General features: G+C 41.3%; 1 protein-coding gene across 2 annotated transcripts in view; it reads right to left on the reverse strand.

Moving 5' to 3' along the window:
* LOC133636042 (histone-lysine N-methyltransferase ASH1L-like) overlaps positions 1 to 16,693 on the reverse strand; it is an 83,517-nt gene that overhangs the window by 32,003 nt on the left and 34,821 nt on the right. For both annotated transcript variants that reach the window (XR_009822167.1, XM_062029645.1), the window contains exons 3-5: positions 11,298 to 15,054; positions 2,860 to 3,169; positions 2,532 to 2,708 (exon numbers count right to left, since the gene is read on the reverse strand). Coding sequence is in view for 1 of the 2 variants with exons in the window: in XM_062029645.1 (XP_061885629.1) it covers positions 2,532 to 2,708; positions 2,860 to 3,169; positions 11,298 to 15,054 (4,244 nt within the window). In the remaining variant the exon portion in view is untranslated. The remainder of the gene's footprint in view (positions 1 to 2,531; positions 2,709 to 2,859; positions 3,170 to 11,297; positions 15,055 to 16,693) is intronic.

The following is a 16,693-nucleotide window of genomic DNA, read 5'->3' on the forward strand; positions in this document are numbered from 1 at the left end:
TTTTATTTTGAAGAGCTTACTTTGCACCTACAGTAACAGGAAGTTACTGTGTGCACATTTTAATACACTGTATTTATGTTGCTTTTTTATGCTGTTAGTGACAATGATATGTCAACAGAAAGATAATCTATTTAAAGGGGAACTGCACTCTTTTTGGAATTTTGCCTATCATTCACAATCCTTATTTAAGAGAAGAACACATGTTTTTCGTTTTGTATGTATGCTAATGTCTAATATACAGCAAGTAGAAGGTGGATAATAATGCAGCCAAAGGGAGTGCACTATAGCACCTCTAAAATAAAACGCCAACAATACTCCATTTACATTTCGTGACCTGAATATTAACCATGTATTAGCGACATAAGCGCCAACGCAAGCAAACTATTTTTAGCTGCTTCGTGATCACAGAGAGCTAACATGCTGAGCTGCTGCATCGAGTTGGTGAAAGTTAATTCTAGATTATAAATCATGCCTCTACCCTAGGTAGTAAAAGGATGTAGCCATAAACAAAGAATTTGGTAAGACGCGTGTTTTTGGTAACTTATTTTTTCTAACCTAGGCGAGCATTAGGTTGAATTTTTCATCTAAACAAGAAGATATAAACATGCTATCAACCGGAATCACAGTGAGCGCAGACATTGTACAGTTAGGGATTGTTTTATTATGTTCGGAGTTTGTATGTCGTGTTTAGCGCTTAGCAATACCGCTACATGGTGCTTAAGCTCGATCTGTTTAGATTAAGCTTCTAAAACTTGTAGTTCATCCTCCTTATATTCAGGCTCAAAAATACACACCACTTTTCCCAAAGTAGTCTTTGTTGTCACTCACTAAGTCTGCATGAGTGGTAGTGAAAAGCAAACGTGATACAGCTGTAAAATTAATGTGCTTAAAATGAGCAAAATACATAAATATTACATGATATTATGAATGTGATGGTTACTGCATTACATTTATTTATACAGTCGTGGTCAAAAGTTGACATACACTTGTAAAGAACATAATGTTATGGCTGTCTTGAGTTTCCAATCATTTCTACAACTCTTATTTTTTTGTGATAGAGTGATTGGAGCACATTCATGAAGTTTGGTTCTTTTATGAATTTATTATGGGTCTACTGAAAATGTGAGCAAATCTGCTGGGTCAAAAGTATACATACAGCAATGTTAATATTTGCTTACATGTCCCTTGGCAAGTTTCACTGCAATAAGGCGCTTTTGGTAGCCATCCACAAGCTTCTGCTTGAATTTTTGACCACTCCTCTTGACAAAATTGGTGCAGTACATCTAAATTTGTTGGTTTTCTGACATGGATTTGTTTCTTCAGCATTGTCCACACGTTTAAGACAGGACTTTGGGAAGGCCATTCTAAAACCTTAATTCTAGCCTGATTTAGCCATTCCTTTACCACTTTTGACGTGTGTTTGGGGTCATTGTCCTGTTGGAACACCCAACTGCGCCCAAAACCCAACCTCCGGGTTGATGATTTTAGGTTGTCCTGAAGAATTTGGAGGTAATCCTCCTTTTTCATTGTCCCATTTACTCTCTGTAAAGCACCAGTTCCATTGGCAGCAAAACAGGCCCAGAGCATAATACTACCACCACCATGCTTGACGGTAGGAATGGTGTTCCTGGGATTACAGGCCTCACCTTTTCTCCTTCAAACATATTGCTGGGTATTTTGGCCAAACAGCTAAATTTTGTTTCATCTGACCACAGAACTTTCCTCCAGAAGGTCTTACCTTTGTCCATGTGATCAGCAGCAAACTTTGGACGAGCCTTAAAGTGTCGCTTCTGGAGCAAGGGCTCACATGAATCACTCACATGAAGTTAAGAGGCCATGCCATGAAGCTAATTTGCAAAATTGATAATGTATGTTGCTGTATGTATACTTTTCACCCAGCAGATTTGGTCACATTTTCAGTAAACCCATAATAAATTCATAAAAGAACCAAACTTCATGAATGTTTTTTGTGACCAACAAGTATGTGCTCCAATCACTCTATCACAAAAAAATAAGAGTTGTAGAAAGTATTGGAAATTACATTATTTTCTTTGTACGTGTATGTAAACTTTTGACCACAACTGTACTTGTATATAAAACCTGGATGGAGGTTTTTAGATGTTTTTTAGAGCGCTTTATCGGCGGAATAGAGCGACTGCCACTGGCTCCATTGTTAGCTAATGTTTATTTACCATTTATTTAGAATGCATTAAAAATAAAAACGTGTGTTCTTGTCTCACTTAAGGATTGTGAATGATAGAGAAAATTCTAAAAAAAAAGGTGCAGTTCCGCTTTAAATAAATCGAGCGGGCACCAAGAAGTACCGTACATGGCGGACCAGGACTTGAAGAGTTGGTCAACATAGACGGGTTGTCGACATAAACGGGACCAACTGTACAATATTTCTGTTTCCATGAGGAACACTTTTTTTAAAAGCTGCACAAATCACAGGTCAATCCTGTAACAGATAGTGTTCAACCTTAGAGGTTCCACTGTATAAATACGGTAACAGACATGAGTAAGATGCTCACTCTGTAGTTTTGTAATCGTCAGAGTAAAGACCCGCCCTCAAAAACGTCTTCCACGGAGGACCGGCGTCCCCCTTGTCTCTTTGGACGCCGACCGGTTGCGATGCGGGCAGCTCGACGGCGGAAGGGCCGAAAGCTCCGTCGCGTGTGTCAAGACATTCAGGCTCCTCCTCTGCGACGCTAAAAAGGAAAGCATGAAGCGAGAGATAGAGCGATAGGGAGGAAAAAAAAAAAAAAAGAGAAAGAAGAGGCACTGGTTTAGCACACAGTGCTGAAATGTGGCCGGTTAATATGAGGATGTCACACGGGTGCTGAAAGGCTGAGTGTTTACCTTTGATGACAGGGAGAGGCGTCGTGTTGTCTCTTCCGTCCTCGCTTCCGCTTGGCCTGCAGCTCAGAATCCGTCACCTGCTGCACCGAGCCGACGTCTCGCTGCGGCCCGTTCCCCTCCCTCCTCTCTTGGACGTCGCTATTGTTATCATCATCGGGCGAGAGGTCGGGTGACGGCACGGGGGACGACAAAGCGGAGGGCACAGGCTGTTTTCTGGGTCGTCCCGGTCTCCTTTTATTTTTCCCGTCTGCCCTGCGGGCTGCCGGCACGCCTTGGAGCTTCCGGCGGCTTCTTGAGTCACCTTGTAAGCCTGCAGTGGGCGCAACAGAGGGATGGCCATGAAAGGGATGTGGACCAGTGATGAGGCCTGCAGGTGTGAGGCGACGCTACTCGAGGCTGAGTCATGCCACCGGATGAGTCACCACCAGATTACTTCTGGGAAAGCAGTGATTTATGCGTACTGTCACCTTGCAGCAGGGAAAAGTGAAGACCAGGTCTAGCAGATGGCACCAGGGATATTTTGTTGACTTAAAACAGGGGTGTCCAAACTTTTTCCCCTGGGGGCCGCACACGGAAAAATTAAAGCACGCGGTGGCCATTTTGATATTTTTCATTTTCAAACCATAACAAAATATATGGATTTTGTTTGTTTTTTATCTTTAGGGCTCCCGGGGACCATAAAGGGTCTAAGTCAGTGGTCCCCAACCACCGGTCCGCGGCCCGGTACCGGTCTGCGGACCGATTGGTACCGGGCCGCACAAGAAATTTAAAAAAAATAAATAAATAATTGTTTTTATTTTTTATTATGAAATCAACATAAAAAACACAATATATACATTATATATCAATATAGATCAATACAGTCTGCAGGGATACAGTCCGTAAGCACACATGATTGTATTTATTTATGTTAAAAAATAAATAAATTTAAAAACAATTTTTTTTTAAATACACCCCCCACCCCCACCCCCACCCCCACCGATCCGTGGGACAAATTTTCAAGCGTTACAAAAAGCTACAAAAAGGTTGGGGGCCACTGGTCTAAGTCATTAAAATGTTAAAAACAAGTCAAATTATTATTATTTTATTTGTATAACGCTTACAGTAAATCTGTACAGTATATCAACTTCAGGTTGATATAAAGTTTAAAAAAAACAAAAAGGTTTTATGCCTTTTCTGTCAAGACAACTTAGTTTTTTATAATAAAACTGAAATATGCAGTATTTCCCCCACTGCCCAAAACATTCAGAAAGCAATGTTTGATGTGAAGTAATTAGAGCCTTAAAAATATCAATAATGCAGGACACCATTGATTTTAATTCATTATTATTTTTGAGTAATCACAGTGAAAAGATAAATAAAATCCCATTAAATATATTTGGGATCCAAAAGGTGCCCCACTCAGAAAGTGATACATTTTTATTAGTTTTTTTTTAACTTTCAACACTTAAGTTACGAGCTCAACTTCAGATATATCTGTCGATTTTACGTTTAAACTATTATTTTGTTTGTTTTATGCTCTTTTGTCAAATAAAATGTTGATGTTTTTGTATGGCAACCACACAATATATGCAATATTTCCCACATAAAACATTTTAAAGTGAAATATTTGAAATAATTGGAGCCTTGAATAGGTCAATTATTTATTATAACATAGATTTTTATTTTTTTGGAGCAATGGCATAAAAAGAAATAAGAAAGATAGACAAAATTTTAAAAAAAAGCCTGCATGGCAGCTTTGTGTCAACATGCAACTTTTTGTAGTTCGATTTCACCTCATTCCACTTTTTTAAATGTTTTTTAAATTTTTGCAATAGCATTTCCAGAATGTGTGGCGGGCCAGTAAACAATTAGCTGCGGGCCGCACTTTGGACACCCCTGACTTAAAATATTCGTCTTAGTTATCGTCAACGACCTATTTTCCCCTGACTAAAATTGCTGGGATGTTACTGACGTCAAGTCCGGCTCACATCCCGCCGAATGAACACTAGTGGTGGTCAAGCTCGCTCTGTTTTCAACGGGTACTAGGCGCCAAAAAAGGCCCTATGCTTTGATTGATTGATTGATTGATACTTTTATTAGTAGATTGCACGGTACCGTACATATTCCGTACAATTGACCACTAAATGGTAACACCCGAATAAGTTTTTCAACTCGTTTAAGTCGGGGTCCACGTTAATCAATTCATGGTAAATTCATGGCTGGTGTTGTTTTCGGCTGTACAAATCATTCAAATCGCAGAAAGGATAAATGAGTTCTTCGAGACTTTTATCAAAACGGGCGGAAATGTGTGACACAGTCGTGGTCAAAAGTTTACATACACTTGTAAAGAACATAATGTCATGGCTGTCTTTGAGTTTCCAATAATTTCTACAACTCTTATTTTTTTGTGATAGAGTGATTGGAGCACATACTTGTTGGTCACAAAAAGGATTCATGAAGTTTGGTTCTTTTATGAATTTATTATGGGTCTACTGAAAATGTGAGCAAATCTGCTGGGTCAAAAGTATACATACAGCAATGTTAATATTTGCTTACATGTCCCTTGGCAAGTTTCACTGCAATAAGGCGCTTTTGGTAGCCATCCACAAGCTTCTGGTTGAATTTTTGACCACTCATCTTGACAAAATTGGTGCAGTTCAGCTAAACATGTTGGTTTTCTGACATGGCCATGTTTCTTCAGCATTTTCCACATGTGAAACAAAAATTGAGCTGTTTGGCCACAATACCCAGCAATATGTTTGGAGGAGAAAACGTGAGGCCTTTAATCCCAGGAACACCATCCCTACCGTCAAGCATGGTGGTGGTAGTATTATGCTCTGGGCCTGTTTTGCTGCTAATGGAACTGGTGCTTTACAGAGAGTAAATGGGACAATGAAAAAGGAGGATTACCTCCAAATTTTTCAGGACAACATAAAAAATCATCACCCCGGAGGTTGGGTCTTGGGCGCAGTTGGGTGTTCCAACAGGACAATACCCCAAACATACGCCAAAAGTGGTAAAGGAATGGCTAAATCAGGCTAGAATGAAGGTTATAGAATGGCCTTCCCAAAATCCTGTCTTAAACCCCAATGAGAACATGTGGACAATGCTGAAGAAACAAGTCCATGTCAGAAAACCAACAAATTCAGCTGAACTGCACCAATTTTGTCAAGAGGAGTGGTCAAAAATTCAACCAGAAGCTCGTGGATGGCTACCAAAAGCGCCTTATTGCAGTGAAACTTGCCAAGGGACATGTAACCAAATATTAACATTGCTGTATGTATACTTTTGACCCAGCAGATTTGCTCACATTTTCAGTAGACCCGTAATAAATTCATAAAAGAACCAAACTTCATGAATGTTTTTTGTGACCCACAAGTATGTGCTCCAATCACTCTATCACAAAAAAATAACAGTTGTAGAAATTATTGAAAACTCAAGACAGCCATGACATTATGTCCTTTACAAGTGTATGTCAACTTTTGACCACGACTGTATTTGTGGAAACGACGACGAGTAAAGCATACAGTTCACACTCGAGTCGAAGAACGCATGAGTTTGCAGTAGTCACTTCGTTAAAGGTTTGTTTGATATACTTTTATCGGCTATTATTTACCATTTAAGTATTATCTTGACGTCATTTGTATTTCTTAGACACATGTTTGCCACGAGTGTTTTGAAAAGCACCAACTCGGCGAGTCTAAGTAAAAGAAAGCAAATGTGAGCAAAACTTAAATAGTTCAGTTTTTAACCAAAGGCAACCATCATATATGAATCTTTCAGCACATACACAATGTCGACATCTATTGTTATATTTTGATAAAGACGGGGAAAAAAAACGCTACTCGTAAATGGCCCGTGCAACAACAACAACAACAACAAACATGGCCGTAGATGCAAAGTTAAATCGTGAAATGCAACCTTACCCGAGCAAAAACGATGCATATTTATCCAAGAGAGTCTTGATATCAATTTACTAGACCCAGTCACACACAAAGTAGTAGTAGACCTCCATGCTTTTCCAAGTTTCCATCTGTTTTGTCGTGTCAAATGGGGTCTGGAGCACCAGATAGTACGACATGTCTGGGAACGCGACCAACGTAATCCTAGATATCACTCGACAAATGTTTTTTTGCTAAAGTATAGGAATCTATTCCATTGCAAAGTTTGCATTTTTGCAGGAAGAAAATTCACTCGCAGTTTAGTCAACGAATAAAAATGAGACGAAAATGTTGACAAAGACTAAATCCAATCATATTGAATTTCGTCTTTAGGCGGGTGGACGAAGTTAGGAATCTATCCAATCACAGTTGCATGTGAGAGAGGAGTGGGAGGTAAATCACAGACGTCACCCAATCATAAGTACCGTAATTATCGGAGTATAGAGCGTATAGAGAGAGAGTATATAAACCGCACTCACTAAATTTCAGAAAGAAAACATATGTTCCACATATAAGCCGCACTGGACTATATGACGCAGATATATACGTAGTGAAATGAGTTATTTACACAGAAGTATTTTGTAAATGTTTATTTACACACCTTAATTGTTTCCAAACAGTGTCTGTAACACGGCAGTAAAACAGCGGATCAAACAAAACAGAAGTCATCGTCGTGGACCCACAAACTGCGGAAGTTAGACAGACTCAATAACTGTTTTGTTGAATTAACTGAAACAATACAAAAAGAATGCCATTGTAAGTTAATAATACCAACAAAGACACTCGTAAACGTGTTAGCGTATTAGCTAATGCTAACGACGCTAGCTTCATTAAATCACGATAGCACGTACAAATAGGCCTGAAAACACTCCTGAAGAGATCACACATGGGACGGTTTAGTAAATATGAATAGTTGTAGTTATATTGTAAACATACGTTGCATTCGAGCAAAAACACTACAGTGAGCGAACTCGTCCAAAAGCTGGCGCCATAGCACAAACAATAACACACCATGTGTTTAATGACAACTATTTGCATTATGGCCATGAGCGGAGAAAAATCCATAAATCAGCCGCAGGGTTCAAAGCGAAGGAAAAAAGTAGCAGCTTATAGTTTGGAATTCACGGTACTGTCTTTCTATGGCACAGCGTTTTCATTTTTCTCTGGGAAAACGAGACTCTATCGTGACACACTTCAAGACAATATGTCTTCTACACCTGGAAGAAAGAGAAGAGAAGACATATGGACGCACTTCACCTTTGCCGTGGTAGACAATAAGACACGTTGTAAAGCCTGTGGCTTGATTTTCACCGGTAAAAATACAAACAACTTGAAGCCCCGTCTGCAGGCTAATCGTCCGGACAATAAGTGACTGAAACTAATATTTCAAAATTACTCATACTGTACTGAATTACTGTTACTATTAAAAACGGTAGAGCACACTGTTCAGCTATTACCTTTAGTGACATCCCACTGCCAAAGACATGCACCTGGGGATAGGTTGATTGGCAACACTAAATTGGCCCTAGTGTGTGAATGTGAGTGTGAATGTTGTCTGTCTATCTGTGTTGGCCCTGTGATGAGGTGGCGACTTGTCCAGTGTGTACCCCGCCTTCCGCCCGAATGCAGCTGAGATAAGGCTCCAGCACCCCCCGCGATCCCAAAAAATGGACAAGCGGTATAAAATGGATGGATGGATGAATGGACATTGCCCGCCATTTTTCAAGCTAGCACACCAAAAAAGACAGGTATGAGATATATACAATATCTACATTCTAGATTTACAACACTGGTTGCTTTATTTTAACAAGACAATGGCCAATACGCCACACAAAATAGAATAAAACTAGATTGTTTGTCTGTATGACCATAATAGAAGCACACGTATTTTCATGCACTGTACACTGGTGTTGAGTGTGTTCTTTTTTTTAACAAACTCATATACGTCAGTGATATTTTTGGTTTGGTCATAATTGGCTAAATAAATAGGCCCACATACTGTAATTAAATGTACACATTACATTTTAATGATGGAAGAGAAAATAGTTGCAATGTTATTGAACGTAATAATTAAGACATGATTTCTCAAAGTTACGCACTCCGAATTATTAACAGTTTATGCATACAACTTTGTGTTTGTAAGTAATGTATCAATTTATATTTTAGTCGACAACATTTACTGTCAATTTAGTTGACTAAAATGTTGACGAATTTAGTCAGCCAAAACTAATTCAATTTAGATGGCTAAAATATGACTAAAACAAAAAAACATTTTCGTCAAAAGACTAAACTATAACTAAAAATAAAATAAAAACTGCTGTCAAAATTAACTTTAAAAAAAGTAATTCGGACATAACATCTTTCCAAAGGAAAGTCTGGGTAATCATATTTTGTGAGACAATTTTCTTTATATACATTTGCATGGAAAGAAAAAACAATTTGCATATATATATATATATATATATATATATATATATATATATATATATATATATATATATATATATATATATTTTAATATATATATTTTAATATGTAACAAAAAATACATATATATTAGTGTTGTCCCCATACCAAAATTATTTCGATACTTTTCGGTACTTTTCCAAATAAAGGGAACCACAAAAAATGTCATTATTGGCTTTATTTTAACAAAAATGTACAAAAAACATGTTTATTATTGCAAGTTTGTCCTTAAATAAAATAGTAAACATACAAGACAACTTGTCTTTGAATAGTAAGTAAGCAAACAAAGGCTCCTAATTTAGCTGCTGAATATATGCAGTAACATATTGTGTCATTTTCCATTCTATTATTTTGTCAAAATTAAGGACAAGCGGTAGAAAATGAATTATTAATCTACTTGTTCATTTACTGATACTATCTGCTTACTTTCTCTTTTAACATGTTCTATCTACACTTCTGTTGAAATTTAATAATCACTTATTCTTCTGTTGTTTGGATGCTTTACATTAGTTTTGAAAGATACCACAAATTTGGGTATCAACCCGATACCAAGTCATTACAGGATCATACATTGGTCATATTCAAAGTTCTCATGTGACCAAGGACATATTTCCTGAGTTTATAAACATAATGTGAATTTTAAAAAAACAAAAGAAGATGTTGTAATGCCAAAAAATATCAACGTAATCATAGTAGTATCGACTAGATACGCTCTTGTACTTGGTACCATTACAGTGGATGTCAGGTGTAGATCCACCAATGGCGTTTGTTTACATTGTGACGCCGGTGAGCTACGGAGTGTAGTGAAGCATGTTTAGCTATTCCTTGTCCTGCAGGGATGATACTTGTAAGTAACTTACTTTATTTGTCGCCATGGAGGCGAGTATTAGTGATTTAGAAGTAGCTAAAACACTGCCGATGGCCGATGGACGTTAACCGCTAGCCAGCTAGCCATGTCTTAAAGCACCTCTTCCTGAGGGCGTTTCAGTGTTATAACTTCACCTTTATCTTTAGTTTTTAAGCCAAAATGCATCCGTTGTCCCTTTTCTGTCTACACACTGTGTCTGTTTGTAAGTACTCCGTGATTGTGCGCTGCCGAACATGCTCGTCTGCTCGTAAAACCAGCAATGACACGACTTGACGACGACGGGGGCGCGGGACTGGTACTTTTCAGAGGTGGTATAATACCGCATATGATTCATTAATATGGCGGTACTATACCAATACCAGTATACCGAACAACCCTAATATATATTTAATATTACTTTACTTTTTTCATTTTGCAGATACATTTTGTGGACATCAATGCGTGTGTGCTGTGCATCTAAACACATGTGTGTTTAGTTTTAGATGACCGTCATGTTTTTTTCTAAACATTCCCCCCCTCGTTCGCTCTGTCTAAGCCCGGCACTGACCTGCTAATCCTTCATCAATCACTGCTGAGATCATCTTTCTTTTTTCTTTCCATTTTTCCACAATCTCCGACAATGCCGACCACTCTTTGCTTATTGAATCTCTCCAAGTAAAATAGGCCCTGTTGGCCAGCGGCGAAGGGAAACGGGCCGTCTTTAAATAGCCAATGTGGTGGTTAACTAATGACTCTGCTCTCTGGGTAGCCTTGAGCTACGAAACATTGCGCGGTTTGGTGAAGATTTTTTGGCCGGTTCCCATTAAGACGTTGCTCTTATACCATAACACTTTTTTTTTTCTCCCTTTCAAATTCCGAGAGACAGCGGTTGCTGAGTGGTTGGTTATGAGTGTGCATAACACATCCGTTGCTCAGCAGAAGGAGTTTGAACAAGGCTATAAAAAGGCAAGAGTCTGATCTTCTCTCAATCACATTGCAGGCTTTCATGCCAAAAAAGCAGCGTAAAAGATATGTCCCTTTTTTTCCCCTCATAAATTTGAGGTGTAAACTCCATACCTGTATCGCTGAAAAATTAAAAGTAACTTGAAATAGTGCAAAAGCACTAGTCGTTTGCATGAAACGCCATCTCTAGTAGAAACAAAGTCATTTTTGGTTACTGGCTGAATCTGCAGTCGTCTCACCTGCTTCTCTCCTTTCCGTCCAAGCCGGCTGGTCTGTCCTCCATAGCCTGCCTTCTCTCCCCGGGTTTCTACCGGCTGCCCCGCTTCTCAAGCCACGTTCTCGGGTCGTCACAGCGGATGACGTAAACAGGTTGGTGTGCGTTAGGGATGGGGACGTCCTGTTCAGGTGAACTGAGTCAATGTCTTCCCCATCATCGTCTTCTTGCTCGGAGAGGATCGTTCGACTTGTATGTCCACTGAAAGATCCCCAGCCGGAGTTTGGGAATGCTGCACCCCCAGGTTTGGTCCAACTCTGGCCCAGGCCACCCCACCCTCCCCCAAACAAAGACAAGTGAGAGGAGCCCAGTCCCACTGAGAAAAGAGATGCAGGTCTAGAGCTCTCTGATAAAGATGATGATGATGAGCCAACAGAGAAGGAATTATTTCCGTTCTCACGTAGCCAAGGTGACTCTTTGGACAGCACGCCGTCCATTCGTCTTGTCCCTTTTTTTCCTCCTCCTTGCCTCAAACTTAACCTTGACTTTAAACTAGAAAACCGCTCTCTCGCCACCACTTCTCCCTCTTCGCGATCATGTAACGCCTCGTCATCTATGTTTCGTTCACAAGGCTTCTGCCTATGTTTATGTTTGTGTTCACTCTGCCCGCAGTTGCACGGAAGGCTTGATGTGTACCCTAAGTTGAGGCCTCCTCCACTTCCTTCAATGTCACTCACTAAAGCTCCCTCCCTCAGCAGCCTGCTCCTCCGCCTGTGGAACCTGGCTGGGTTGAGGAGGAAGTGGGCATGATGGGGCTGTTGCGGTGCATACTGGTGAGGAGAGGAAAGTGGGTATGAACCGGGAAGGTGGTGGTAAAGTGTTGTGGCCGGAGGGTAGCTGCTGTAGAAGCTCATATTGTCAATGCTCTCCTGGAACTTTGATGGGCAGCCACACTGCCTGAGCTCTGGCTTTCTGTTGCAATGCACCGGCTGGCAAGGGTAGAAAGGCTGAGGGGGGAAGGTTGGATTAGCGGCAAAAGACGGAGGGTGAGGCGAATAGAAGCCATTCAGATTGATCCTGAATACGTTGGAGCGGTGAGAATGTGAGGAGTGATGGCGCCTTCCTACAAGTGTGTTCCCACTTGCGTCAAAACCCTGTGCCATCTCCGTCCTAGCCCAGCCTTTTCGACCGATGTGGATGTCACTGAATTGACTGATGAGCTCTTCCAGTTCAGACAGAAACTCTGGATCCTGCATGAGCAGCTGCTGGTGTTTCTTTTTGTGTTTATTTTTCTGTTTCTTCAGTGCATTGTGACCAAGGCAAGGGAAGTATTCTGAATGAGTGCACTTGTGTCCAGGGTAGGGGCACAAGCAAGCACATGAAGAGGGACAGCTGTAATCCCTTCGCTTGTGCCTATGCCGGTGTCGCTCCATGGTTGATGAGTTACTAATTGGATTCTTGAGTCTGGACATAACAAAACGAGAGGAGCTGTCGCCAAGAGAAGCATGTTTCGGACCACCTAGAATTCCTCCTGATGTTTGACCCAACCTGAGCCTACCACCCCTCATCTCCGCTCGCTCACAAACACTGTTGTTATCAGTTCCAATTCCACTATCACTAGGCAAAGTCTCCTCGCTGTGAGACTCACTCCTGGGGGACGGTGTTGGGTCTTTAAGGTGGCCAGGGGATCCGGGAGTCGGATGGAGTGGAGGGGTGTGAGAAGAGAGCTTACATGATGACTGATGAAAAGGGAAGTGGTGCCTGCCCTGGCATGGACAACTCTTCTTTACAAAGGGGGAGAGGGAGGCGCAGGATAGGGGTCTAGGTGAAGTGCAGGAAGACGATGGGGACGGTAGAGAGAACAGGGGAGGAAAGACCAAAGTAGATGTTGGTTCGGTGACACTTCCCTCACTGTAAGGACTCTGTGCCCCACTGGAGTGTGTAAGAGATGGGGAGGGAAACGGGTGGGCGAGAGGCGGCTGGGACTGGTGAGACGTAAAGAGAGATGTTTCTGTGGGCTGGTTAAACAAAGACGATTGAGTGAAACTGTTGGATTTCGTATGAGTCGTTTGTGCTTTAGGCTTGCGCCCTCTTCTCTTGCCCATGTAGATGGTTCCTCTCTTACTGACATTGATCTGAGGGCCCAGCTTGGCCCCAAAGGAGGAGGACAGGGCAGAGAGCGTGGGTACTATTGCAGGTTCAGTCGACTTGTATGTTCTTGGATTGTTGTCTGCACCTTTAGTTCTTCTGCTCTCCTTCCCTGTATAGCTGGTCATCATCACCTTCTGAAGCCGCCTCTTCTTTTTTTTCTTTCTCTCATTAATCAGCTTCCTGATCTTTAACTGCTTGTTTCCCTTTTCAGGAGAAGGATGAGGATCTGTGCCATCATCTGTGACGTCTGTTGGACTCAGAGGTTGTTTGCGAGGACGACCTCGTCTTTTCGGGCTCAACTCCAGTATGGGGCTTTTTGGAACGTTGTCACACCCCAGAAAGGCGATCTCCTCAGGTGAAAGTCGGAGAGGAGGTTCGTTGTATATCATGGAGTGGGATTTAGGGCGGCCCCTTTTTCTGGTAGGAGTCGCCGGGCTTTTTGGAGCAGGCGGGTTGGGTTCTATTGTGGAGTGATTTCGTTTTGGGGACGATGGTTTAATTGAGGAAAACACGGAGGGGGAGTTGTTGGTTGGGAAACAAGAGGGAGTCAGCTCTTCAGTCTGCTGATTAGTGGCCTTGGGATTCTGGCAGACACTGGTTTGAGAACCATCTTCCTGATTTTCTGCCCTTTGAGCCCGATGCACCAACTTTGTCCAGCTTGGCCGTCTAGCTTTGCGTTTCTTAAGCGGTCTGCTGTCTTGCTCTCGGGGATAAGACTGGGGAGAAAGAGGAGGCAGAACAGACAATACGGGATGTTTGGGTGGCTCAGTTGAATGTCTGAAGACTTCTTTCTCTTTTGACTTGCTGCCGTCGCAAGTTGTTGCTTGCAGTACGGTAATATCTCTCACGTCTGATCTTCCTTCTTGTGTTTTATGTAATTTACCCCTGCTGCCCGATTTGGTGTCCTCTTTTCTGATCTTATCCTTGTGTTTCTCAGCTTTTTCTCCAGTCCTCAGTTCCTCACCACCTTTATGATCAGACGTGAATTGCTCTTTAATGTGCCTTGATTTGCTCTCTTTTTTCTTCTTTTTAATTTCTTCCTTTCTGCTATCACCCTTCACTATCTTTACTTCCAGACCATCTCCTTTTGGTTTTCTCGCTTTCCGTTTCTCTTTCCTAATCATACGCTCTTTGTCTCTCTTTTGGTCTTTGGAGAGGGGTAGTGAAGGATCCCGAACTGGTGAGACAGACCTATCCAAAGTAGGGAAGGATCTTGATTTTGCTGTTGTCGGAGGAGAGCTACTTCTTTGCGGCAAACGCAGCTCTGTTTGAGAGGAACTCGGAGGTGTTGCGGGCGTGTCCGCAGAAGGAACAGGGGAAGAGCTCCTGTGTTTCCCTTCTTTGAGTTGTGTGGGGTCTCCAAGGTTGTCTTCGGAGCATCTCCCATTCGAAAGACCCTTCTGTTTCTTAGTCTGCACCGCACCATTGTGTTTCTTGTTGATTTCCCTTTCAGGCGGAGTTTCGGTGCATGTCGTGGAGGGCGTCGCTGAAGATTTCTGGTCTGTTGAGGGCGACAAAGGTTTGAGACCTGCAGTGACTGGTTGGTCATGAACGCTTTGAGTCCTCTCTTTTTTTACTCTCTCAGACGAGCTGGAAGTCGACTCTGTGTTAGCGGCCTGTTTGAGCGGAACCTGGAAGTAAAAAAAAAAAGCAATCTCTGATGATTGGGACATCACATGGCTGCTGTTGACAACAATTCAACTGACAACGGTAGGAGACGGAAGACAATAACTCAAATGCTTTTGTTTTTGTCCGCCCATTAAATTTGAGACTGGGAACAAAGTGACTCAATCAGGCAGAGAAAGGAGGGCACAGCGAGGAGGAGACAGAGCGAGGTGATGGAAATGGGAAAACGGAGGGGGTGACACAGAAAGGAAAGACACAAAGCAAAAGAACAAGAAGAGAGCGGGACGGGGACAGAAGTGGAGTGAAAGATAAATGAGAGCAGGTAGAGAAAGAAGAGGATGTAAAAATAGAAGAGAGGGACAGATATAGAGTGTCAGGCAAAAAGAGAACACTTTTGCTATTGGTTGCTATAAATTGCCACTAATACCGATGAGAAGGCCTGACATTTTGTACTTGTCCTGTAATTTTGGTACGCAGCAGCTTGAGTGGCGTTTGTTCAGCTAAAGCAATAAGCGTCCCCTTGGGCGATCGTCAGGACTGATGGACCAATGCCTGTAATGGCCGAGCGGTTGCTGTGCCGCCCGTCCTATTTATAGGCCAGTTTATTTAAATGTGCTGCTTGCTTTTAAGGATTGAAACAATTACTCATTTGACCTTGGGCACCTAAAGTCTAAGCGATTTTACGTCATGTGACGCTTGGCAGTGTGCAAAAAACCCAAAACAATGCATTAAGCACCATTATTATATCTGAATATTTAGAATGTTTTATCATTTTGGAACTAACTTCAGCGAACTAGGATTGGCAATTGGTCATTAAAAAATAAGACATATTATTACATCAGTATATTATTGCAAACCACTAGCGTTCAACAATTTGGAAATATGTGTGAGTAGTAAGCATGCCATGAAAGAGGGTCTTCAGGCTCTGGCTTCTCCTTGGCACTATTGCTAGCAAAAATATGTACTTATTTGTTTACCGAGTTGACACGTGGCACGAGAAACCCCTAATATCACTCACTTTTAATATGTACTGTGTCAGGCTAAACAACTTCGGAAAAAATTGAAATTGTGATTTTTTTTTTCTCCCCTTAATAATAATAGTGTTTAATATGCAAGTGGGATTTTGAAATCCTCTTCTCATGTACTTTTCAACAAACTAAACTAACAAATCAATCGGTGTTATAATAAACAATATCAGATACATTACACTTAGGGCTGGGCCGATAAAACAATATCAATATACAGTATATTACGATATCAATAAAAAATGTGTTCTATAACCGGCGTAGCTCGGTTGGTAGAGCAGCAACCAGCAACTTGAAGGTTCTTGGTTCGATCCCCTTAGGCAAGACACTTCACCCACCTGCTCCCAGTGCCACCCACACTGGTTTAAACGTAACTTAGATAATGGGTTTCACTATGTAAAGGGCTTTGAGTCACTAGAGAAAGTTACTATATACAGTCGTGGTCAAGAACATAATGTCTTGGCTGTCTTGAGTTTCCAATAATTTCTACAACTCTTGTTTTTTTGTGATAGAGTGATTGGAGCACATACTTGTTCGTCACAAAAAATATTCATGAAGTTTGGTTCTTTTATGAATTTATTATGGGTCTACTGAAAAGGTGACAAAATCTGCTGGGTCA

This window comes from Entelurus aequoreus, linkage group LG20, assembly GCF_033978785.1.
Source record: "Entelurus aequoreus isolate RoL-2023_Sb linkage group LG20, RoL_Eaeq_v1.1, whole genome shotgun sequence".
NCBI lineage: Eukaryota > Metazoa > Chordata > Actinopteri > Syngnathiformes > Syngnathidae > Entelurus > Entelurus aequoreus.